We start from the raw sequence: 9,386 nt of genomic DNA on the forward strand, positions 1-9,386 counted from the left end.
AATCCACCTGCCTCTGCCTCCCAAGCGCTGGGATTAAAGGCATGTGCCACCACTGTCCAGCTGTTTTTGTTTTTTTGAGACAGGGTTTCTCTGTGTATATCTGACCAGGCTGGCCTCGAATTCAGAGATCTGCCTGCCTCTGCCTCCCAAGTGCTGGGATTAAAGGCACATGCCATCCTTTCTGAGCTTAGAATTCTTTTTTAAACAGGAATAATCTTGGGCTGTGCTCAAGAGCTCAGTGATGAGCATCCACAGAGACTTGGGTACAATCACACAGCACTGTACAAAAAGCCAAAATGCTGCTTTATTGTTTATCAGATAGGGAAGTGACTTTCTGTTTCAACAGAGTAAAACACACTTTGGCAGCTTATTAGATTCTTAAAAAAAAAAAAAAATTATGTGTTGTATGTGAGTATGCTGTCGCTGTCTTCAGACACATCAGAAGAGGGCATTAGATCCCATTACAGATGGATGTGAGCCACCATGGGGTTGCTGGAAATTGAACTCAGGACCTCTGGAAGAACAGTCAGGGCTCTTAACTGCGGAGCCATCTTTCTAGCCCCAGCTTATTAGATTCTTATTTTCCTTTTCTTCTCCTCCTTCCTCTTCTCTTAAGACAGGGTCTCATGTATCCCTGGCTGGGCTTGGACTTGCTCCGCAGCCAAGACTGATCTTAAACTCCTGATCCTGTGGGCTTTACCTCCCAGATGCTGAGAACTCAAGCATGACGGACGGTTGCTCCCCTCATGCCCCGATTTCAGATTCTGATCTTCTTCACCATCTTTGAGGATTTATGCCTTACCTGTTTCGTCCTGTTTTCTTACATGCTTTGTTGTTTTTGGGGGTGGGGGGTGAAAGGTAAGATTTCACGTAGCCCAGACTACCCTCAAACTCGCTCTGGAGATGAGGTGGGCATTGAATTTACCATATTCTCGCTTTTATTTTTTGGGTGCTGGAAATACAGACATATGCCACTATGCTTAGTTTAACGAAGTGCTAGTGATAGAACCCAGGGCGTCGTGCACGCCAGGCAAGCACTCTACCAACTAAGCTACACTCCCCAGACTTTGTTCTTCCCTTCTGAAGTCAGAAAACTCAAGAGGAAAAGGGGGGGAAAAGTCCCTTATTCCAGGGTCCAGTTTGTGTTGGCTGAAAGTCAAGAAACTTCAATACAACTGGTAAAGCCAAGATTGCCTAAAGAAAGAATAGTGTTTTCCTAAGGCATTCAAATATGGTAAACCAGCTGGGGCTGGAAAGATCACCCAGGTCCGATCCCGAAACCCACTTAAAGCCAAACATGGTAATATATGTCTGTATTCCCAGTGCTGGAGATGAGAGGTAGAGGCAGAAAAATCCCCAGGAGCTTGTGGGCCAGCTACCACAGCATAAGCAGAAGTAAACAAGAGAAAAGAGGCTGCTCCAAGCAACGCGGGGAAGTGAGAAAAGACATCCGCAGTCGTCCTCTGGCGTCCACATCCTCATCCTGGTATATGCTTGCCCATACTCACACACACAAACACAAATGGAGCCAGGCAGGGTAGCTCAGGAACATCATCCCAACATGGGAGAGGCTGATGGGGATTTTAGGATATCTTCGAAAAGTGAAATCAACAATAAAACCTGTACTTAACTTAGGGGCCAGAATGTCTGTAACTTTGAGTTTCACTGTGGTAGGACCCTTTCATCCCCTAATAAAAATATGGACATCAGAAGACCATCTTATAGCTTCATTTACAAGGAGAAAACAGTACCTATTTTTTTTCTCTCTTTTTCCAAAGGCAGGGTCTGTAACCCAGACTGTCCTGGAAATCACTATGTAGCAGACTGGTCTAAAATCCATGCTTCTCTTGCTTCTGCCTAAGTGCTGGGACCACGGGTGTGGGCCGACACACTACTTCACCTTTAAAGCTTCGTGCAAATACACCCACACGCTACATCTGGCTTTAATAGCTGCCCACAACTCTCCAAACTGTTCACAATTTTTCTCCTGCCTCATTTCTTGACCCTTGGAACAAAAGCCTGATGGCTTGGGTCCTGCTGGGAACAGTGCTTGATGCAGCTGTCCTGTCCCACCACTAGGATCTGGAAAAACCCGAGGGAGAACCTGACAGAAATGTCAGATTTCAACACACCAAATACTCTGTGGACAACTTTCTGCCAGGAGCCTCGGTTACGTGGGCCACAAGGGAAGTCCTCTACTGGGTGCACACACTGTTCCAAGAAATGATCATGCCTGAAACCTTGTGCTCATACACTTCACCTCATACACTCAAGAGGACAACTTGGTGAAGCCTTCAGACTGCTCAACTACCATCTCAAAGACAACTTGGCACCTGGCATCTAGAAATATGTTCAACACACGACTCAAAAACTGATTTGTGGCTAACACCAACCTTTCTGTGTTTTCTTAAGAACAACTCTCACAAAACCCTTGCTCTAGCAGTTGGTCCTTGTGAAGAGAAAGGCCATGGGACAGAAAATGGACTTCTGTTCGGTAGAAAGGATGTCTCCCTCCTTGGAAAAGGGTCCTCCCATTGAACAAGAAGGCTTAGCCACATCTGGCCAAGCTCCTTTAAAGGATGTAAACGTTAATCTTATCTCTGAGAGCTCAAGGCTGCATCCCTAGTTACCTGTTTTTTTTTTTTTACTTGCTCCCTTCACTGACTTCTTTGTTCCCCAGGAACCATACCTACTTGTCACCTCTGCTCAAATGGAGATGACTCAGCTGGTCCCCTACAGTCAGCAGTTCTTAGGTAAAATCTGTCCCAACATTAATTAGGGTAATGCTGTTTCTCTGTGACAAGCTGTCCTCGAGGGCCCTACCCCACCACAAGCCCCCTAAAAGAGGTTACAAGTAGTCATGACAGCTCCAGCTGTCCTCCCAATGCTTGGAGGGCCAGCAAGGACCCCGCAGTCCCTGGCGGGAAGACTTTCTCTTTCTATCACACTGTCTAGCACACACCTATAGTCTGCCCTATTGCTCTTGCCCTACTGCTCCTGAGCTCCAAGGGGTCCCTTTCCGAGGGGGGTAGCCTATTCTTTTGCAAGGAGTGACCCAGGGGCATCCAAAGGCCTCTCTCAAGCACACCTGTTGAGATTGCTCAACAGCTTCCAACTCCACTGATCACCCTGGGCCCTGTAACTCTGACCCTAAGGGTTGTATCCCAGTCTAAGAACTATGTCATGACCCTCTTATGATGAGCCAGGGCCTGGAAGTGCTACATTCTGTCCACGTTAAGCCCAACTCCACAGGCCCACCGAAGGACATATCTCCCACCACAGCACTGATACTCAAGCTCCCCGTGAGAAGTGTGGAGACCCGCCTCGCTTCAGCGACCCCCAGCCAAGATCAGACCCCCTTCACAAGTGTCCACATTCCCCAGCCCCGGCTCGCGCTCCCCTAGGTCAGGCCCAGTTCCCGCGTATGGGCCCTTCACCCCAGTTCCAGTTCTGTGCATGCAGATTCCGATCCCAGCTCTGAGCTCCCGGCGGAGCAAGAGCATCGGCCTCAGCACTCACCTCGTCAAGGCCGTGCACAGGTCTGACCCGGAGGCGCGGGTGGCTCAGGCAGCGCGAAGGGCAGCCCCGAGCGCCTGAGGTCCCCAGACCATGGCGGCGATGGTGGCGGCGCTGCGTGGATCCAGCGGGCGCTTCCGGCAGCGGACACGGGCTCTGACACGCGGGACACGGGGCGCGGCGAGCGCAGCGGGAGGTAGGGTGGGGTCGTGGGCGGTGCACGCGGAGAGGGCGCCCCCCTGCGAGTGTCCACAGGGGGGTGGCGGTGGCCCGGCTTTGTTGGAACGTGTCCGCGTGGGCGTGCCCGCACAGGCCGGGGTGTCACTAGACCAGAATTCTGGTTAGTGGTGGACCTGCTTCTAGCAGGGTTGTTGCTTTTCTTCCACGTGGCTAAAATGTTGGAGGTGCCTTGCCTGGGGTCCTCCTGTGGTGGCAGTAAGCCCAGTTTTCTGGGGTTTGTGTCCCCTATAATTAATTGTAGCCCTGATGTCAGGGCTATGATGGGATGATGTCGAGGGCTTTGATGGTCACAGGTACCCCTCTGGCCCACAACTCCCTAGGTGCAGCAACTCATTTTATTGTTCTAGTTTTTTCTTTTTGTTTTTGTCCAGTAATCCCACCCCCATGGAGACCAAGCTGGCCATAGACTGCCTTAGTTAATTGCTACCGACCTTGGCCTTCTGAAGTTACAGTCATGAACTACTTTGGTTTGTTGTTTTGGGCTTTTTTTTTATTTTTTGAAACATGGTCAGTTAGCAGTGCAGTCAGAGCTGGCCTTGAACTGCTTGCCCTTCCTGCCTCAGCTTCCAAATGCACCATTATGACCTGCTTAGCAAGTAATACTTACTTTCATGAGCAGGGAGTGAGAAGACACAAGTTTGTGGGACTAAGCCCCAGTGCTTGTCAGGGTCCTTGGGAAGGAGGAGAAACCACTTGTTTGCACCAGGAAGAGTTATTGCTGGAATCAGGATAGTAATTAATTTCAAAATGGGAAACTGGGTACCCCTCATCATGGTTCACACTACCCCCCATCGGTCAAGTTCCTCCAGAGTTTCCTAGCGGTATGGTCAGTTTCATGAGTGGTCTCCATTATGTCTTTTCATGGTGACCACCCTTCATACTGCCCCCTGGGTGTGAGTGACAGAACTCAATTCTGTCCAAAGGGGATGAGCAGAGAAGGACAGGTCAGGGTTCTTCATAGAGGCAGTGCTATGGAAGGTACAATGGCCAGCCCTTGGTCTTCAGGGGAGGGCAGGTAGACTGACAGCAAGTGTAAGCTGGCAGAGGCTTTGTGGCTCAGCCACAACCTAGCAGAACCTAGCCTGGAGAGTACCAGGAAGCAGTCACTACCTGTGAGGTGGGAACCTAGGGGACAGGTCTTAGGGATCTAAGGTTGCTCTTTCAGAAGCTTTGCTAACTCCCAGGTCTCTGGCTCTTCAAGGTCTCCTAGTGGTGTATATTAGATGGGGGTGGTTTCAGTGTTTTGTTTTTTTTTTTTTAATTTTTATTTATTTATTTATTTATTTTGTGGAGGTTAAAAAAAAAAAAACGAAAAACAAACCCCAAATCAGTCAAAGTACCTGTGCCATTGGTACCATCACCCTGTGCCATTGGTACATCACCCTGTGCCATTAGCATATCACCCTGCATAGTAACAGTAAAATAGCTGTAAAGGAGGGGCAAGAGCCACTTGGCACTCTCTGCTCTTCCAGAGGATTCAAGTTCAATTCCCAGCACCCAAGTGATGACTCCATCCCAAGGGGATCCAGTGCCCTCATCTGCCCTCTGGCACTGCATGCCCACAGTGCACAGACATACATGCAAATGAGCACAAATACACATAAATAAGAGCCAAGAAAAATGTTTAAAATCTGTAGACAGGCACTTCGTTGAGCTCCCAAGCCTAGGGCCCTTCAAGCTGCTAGGAAGCCCCTGTGGCTTTGGGATTTGTTTTCCACTGGGGAGAAGGCACTGCTGACTGGAGGACCCCTGTCTCACACCCCAAGGGGTTCAGAGCTTTGCTTTGGGGAGGATGCCGTGGGTCTAGGGAAGATGCCACCTGCCATATGACTCCAGAGTTCACTTTTGAATCCAGTTCAGCTTTGCGTCTGTCCTTTTGGAGCAGGAATAGACCCATGTTTTCCAGCTGGGGGGTGGGGAAGGTTGCTGTATCACCCAAACAGGAGATAGAATAAGAAGATTTGGCCTCTCTGGCAGGTGACATCTCTGGGTGGCCAGCCCATCTAAGGGTACACATTAGGAGACCTTCTTTCTTTATCAGAGCAGTCATGCCCTTTATTTGGACCCTGTCATGTCAATTGATTAGATTCCTACTCTCTACTCGATCTGTTCCAGACAATAGAAAGGAACCAAAACAGGAACACAGTGGGTCCTGAGGCACAGATGAAGCAGAGACGAGATGTGGGCAGGAGGAGAGGCCTAAGCACAGCTAGTGAAGGCCAGGATGTGAGGGCCCAGTAGGCTTCTCATATCCCTCCTCATACTGACCCTTGAAACTTTCACTGTGGGCTTCTCCTAAGTGTTTATCAGAGAGGAGGTTCCTGGGTGTGCACTGTGGGAAAGCAAGTGGCCCATGATAAGCCAGCCCTATCAAACGTTTGGTAGCAAACAGGCAGAGGGTACAGTGTAGGGCTTCAGAGGAGGATGACCCAATGGCTCCACTCAGGTAACAGACAGGACAGGCACCAGCAATGGAAGGTAGGATCCTTCCTCAGGGTAAAGATACAGGATCTCTCACCTCTGGCACACAAAGCCTGTCAGGCTGGTCCTAGGTGCCAACTTGCCTCCTTTCTCTTTTAGGATCACATCAAAGCCATCAAATAATTTGTAACTGTTCAGGTCTTCTCAGGACTTGAACCTGGGGTAGATTTAGCTGTGGAGCTGCAAGCCATGGGCCACCTCTGACTTTCATGCGTGTTCCTGTGGTGAGGTGCAGGCCAGTGACCTTGAAGGGTATGGGGAGCCCCAGGGTTTTCTCTGCAGCCTTGCCTACTTAAGGTGGATACAAAAACAGGTGTGGCTATTTAAAAGTACTATATTTATATTTGACTCATGTATTTATTTAGTGTGTTCATGGGTATGGGTGCATACATGCTCCTGGCACACATGTGGAGGTCAGAGGACAACTCTGAGACTCTTGACTGTGTGGGAGGGACTACATCTATATTCTTGGTTGCCATAATCAAGAGTCCCCTTTACCACTGAAAGGCATGTAGACTGAATGAAAATGTTTTTGTTCTGTCTGGCTCAGGACACTGAGTGAAGTCTTGGGTTCTGAGACTCTTTTGGGGAGTTGGGGAGGTTTTTTGGAGAGATGGACATACAGCCTAGCAGTAAGCCTCTCAGCGCTCTCCGGTGTTTCATTTGTGGGGACAATGTGGTCACCCCTGAGTGCTCTGTACCACATAGAACTGAAGGAGCGAAAGCAAGGTCGGGTGTAGGCCTGGCACCTTCTTACCTCTCCTCCCTTCCTCACCAGGGCAGCAGAGCTTTGATCTCTTGGTGATCGGTGGGGGATCCGGTGGGCTAGCTTGTGCCAAGGAAGGTATGTAGCTTGTATTTTGTGTCTCTTCTGGTGTGTTGGGACTTTGAAGCATTGGGGTCTCCTAAGAAAGGGTGGTGCTATGTGGATGGGTCATCGTGTCCAGGAGCAGAATGTTCCAGGAACGGGTGTCTCCTCTAATCTGGAACCCACACAGATCCCAAGTCTGCTCTTTCCTGCATAGTCCTGTCCCTATCTGTTTTTCTTAAATTTATTTTTATTGTTTTGAAATTATGTGTGTATGCGTCTGTGCTGGAGTATGTGATTGTGAGTGCAAGTGCTTGCAGACTCTAGAATAGGGCACCAGATCCCCTGGAGCTGGAATTGTGCAGTTGTGAGCCTTCTGACATGAGTGCCAGGAACTGAACTCAGGACCTCTGTAAGAGTAGTCTGCTCTCAACCACTGAGCCATCTCTCTAGCTCCGTATTTTTGTTTTTGTTTCTGAGATTTTTTTCTTTTTACTTGAATGAGCTAGACTTGACAGACACTAAACCAGTACATATTAAGGGGAATAACATGAGGCTGGGCCTGATCATAAATATCTGTGATACTAGCTATTTAGAAGGCTGAGGCAGGGGAATCATGTGAGTCTAGGAGCTTGAGACCAGAATAGGGAGATTCTGTCTCAAAGTAAATAAGTAAAGCAATAAAAATCAAGTGAGTAGTCCGACTGGTGGGTGTATCTGTGAAACCTGTACCTCAGTGAGGATGCTGTGTGCCTGCTGCCTCTCATCAGTCTGTGTGGGTTGCCTAACAGTCCAAGGTCTCTTAAAAATCCAATAGTTCTTTGAATGCTCAAAGTCTTTCAACTTCAGGCTCCTGTAAAATAAAAAAAGTTACGTACTCATTCCAAGAGGGAGGAACCAAGGCACAGTTACAAATAGATCAAAGCAAAAACCAGCACTATAAATCAAATCCTGTAGCTCACTGTCCAAGGTCTGGGGCTCCCTCATGATCTCTGGGCTCCAAAGGCCTTAAGCAGCTCCACCTCTCCAGTTCTGCCCTCCACACATAGGCCTTCTTGTAGGCTCTGGCCAGCTGCATGCCACAGCTGCGCTGTCCTTGCTGGTCATCCTGTGGTCCTGGCATCTCCAGTATGCAAAGGCATTCACTACAAGTGAGGCTGACCCTCACTAGTGGCCTCCTGGTTTCTCTGCAGAGATTCTGACCCTGCCACAGGGTGCCAAGGCTCAACTTCTCATGACTCCTTCAATCCTGCAGCTTTCATGGCCCTCAAACCAGTACTCTGTGGCATGCTCTTATACATTACCAAGTTTGGCTGCCAGCTTGAGATGTAGCCTTGACCCCTCTGGACTACAGCTTCCTGGAAGAGTTTTGCTTGTTAATGATGTTGGTCTCTTAATTGAAGCTAATTTCTTAGCTCCAGTTGACCAGCATCTATTGTCCTACTAAAACAAAGGTTTCACTTCACTTCACTTAGAGACTAAGGCTAGTCTCTTAGTCACAGCTGATTCTTCATCTCCAGCTGACCAGAAACCATACTTTTTTTTTAAATTTTATTTTTATTATTATATATAAGTACACTATAGCTGTCTTCAGACACACCAGAAGAGGGCATCAGATCTCATTACAGGTGGTTGTGAACCACCATGTGGTTGCTGGGATTTGAACTCAGGACCCTCGGATGAGCAGTCAGTGCTCTTACCCACTGAGCCATCTCACAAGCCCCAGAAACCATAGTCTTAATTCAAATATACCACAAGAATAACTCCATAACACTTCTCTCCACATTCTACCAAGCTCCCACAGAACTGCCATTTAAGCTCTGAGCACTCAATGGCTTTTCCAACCTAAAGTTTCAAACACTGCCACAGTCCTCCCAGAACAACACGGTCAGGTCCTCATGGCAATAACTCACAGTCCTCATACTGACTTCTGCTTCCAGTTTGCTCTCTGTTGTTATAAAACATTCCGGTCAAGAGGAACTTGGGAAGAAGAGGCTTTATTTGGCTTACACTTCCAAGCCACTGTCCTTCATTAAGGAAGCCAGGGCAGGAACTCAAGGCAGGAACCGGGAGGCAGGAACTGAAGCACAGGCTGCTGAGAAGTGCTGCTTACTGGATTGCTCCTCGGGCCTGCCCACTTTCCTTTTTTATTTTTTTCCTTTTAAAGATTTATTTATTTTATATGAGTACACAGTAGCTGTATTCAGACACACCAGAAGAGGGCATCAGATCCCATTAGAGATGGTTGTGAACTTTTATGTGGTTGCTGGGAATTGAACTCAGGACCTCTGGAAGAGCAGTCAGATCTAACCGCCATCAGCCCTCATTTTACTTCCTTTTT

The 9,386-nt window shown here is 48.4% G+C and overlaps 2 protein-coding genes across 5 annotated transcripts in view; one reads left to right on the forward strand and one right to left on the reverse strand.

The window, feature by feature from the left end:
* Nucleotides 1-3,663, reverse strand: part of Comt (catechol-O-methyltransferase) — a 19,613-nt gene extending 15,950 nt beyond the window's left edge. Inside the window, exon 1 of the mRNA XM_031363367.1 lies at nucleotides 3,520-3,663. The gene's annotated coding sequence lies outside the window, so the exon portion shown is untranslated. The remainder of the gene's footprint in view (nucleotides 1-3,519) is intronic.
* Nucleotides 3,592-9,386, forward strand: part of Txnrd2 (thioredoxin reductase 2) — a 50,950-nt gene continuing 45,155 nt past the window's right edge. Inside the window, exons 1-2 of one of the 4 annotated variants that reach the window (XM_031363363.1) lie at nucleotides 3,592-3,712; nucleotides 7,016-7,081. In XM_031363363.1, coding sequence (XP_031219223.1) covers nucleotides 3,610-3,712; nucleotides 7,016-7,081 — 169 coding nt within the window. In that variant the 5' untranslated portion in view covers nucleotides 3,592-3,609. Of the gene's footprint in view, nucleotides 3,713-6,125; nucleotides 6,235-6,516; nucleotides 6,551-7,015; nucleotides 7,082-9,386 lie in introns of those variants that run through there. The other 3 variants (XM_031363365.1, XM_031363364.1, XM_031363366.1) reach the window with 3 other exon arrangements.

This window comes from Mastomys coucha, unplaced genomic scaffold, assembly GCF_008632895.1.
Source record: "Mastomys coucha isolate ucsf_1 unplaced genomic scaffold, UCSF_Mcou_1 pScaffold12, whole genome shotgun sequence".
Classification (NCBI taxonomy): domain Eukaryota; kingdom Metazoa; phylum Chordata; class Mammalia; order Rodentia; family Muridae; genus Mastomys; species Mastomys coucha.